The 367-nt window shown below is 40.9% G+C and overlaps 1 protein-coding gene across 1 annotated transcript in view; it reads left to right on the top strand.

Annotated features, from left to right (window-relative positions):
* Window positions 1-367, top strand: part of SVOPL (SVOP-like) — a 17,786-nt gene that overhangs the window by 15,317 nt on the left and 2,102 nt on the right. The window contains exon 15 of the mRNA XM_009333048.1: window positions 143-221. Coding sequence (XP_009331323.1) covers window positions 143-221 — 79 coding nt within the window. The remainder of the gene's footprint in view (window positions 1-142; window positions 222-367) is intronic.

Below are 367 nucleotides of genomic sequence, written 5' to 3'. Positions count from 1 at the left end.
CAGGAAGAAAAAGCTTGCTCATTAAGCAAATACCTTCCATTCTGCACACAAATTGAGGAAAGGGCTTGCAGGGAAAAAAAAAAAAGAAAAAAGTATTCAATTTCCCCCCAACTCATTAGTTCTTTATCTGATTTTTATACAGAGTACTTTGTGGTCTTTGCCAGATGCAGATCTGCAAAATGCAGATCTGCAAAAATCTCTTCCCAGAGCTTAGCTTGCTAGTATTTGTTCCTTTCTGAAAGCTCTTAGATTCACAAGAGATTGTTTTTCTATTGTCGAGTCTCTCAGGTGCTTGTGACCCTTTGTCCACTCTTTAATTACTAATTAACTGCCACCAACCCCTGCCCACTCGCTCCCCAGCTCCGCC

This window comes from Pygoscelis adeliae, unplaced genomic scaffold (assembly GCF_000699105.1).
Source record: "Pygoscelis adeliae isolate BGI_AS28 unplaced genomic scaffold, ASM69910v1 Scaffold38, whole genome shotgun sequence".
Taxonomy (NCBI): Eukaryota; Metazoa; Chordata; class Aves; order Sphenisciformes; family Spheniscidae; genus Pygoscelis; species Pygoscelis adeliae.
Note: the sequence above shows the minus strand (reverse complement) of the source record. Positions and strands in the feature narration are given on the sequence as shown.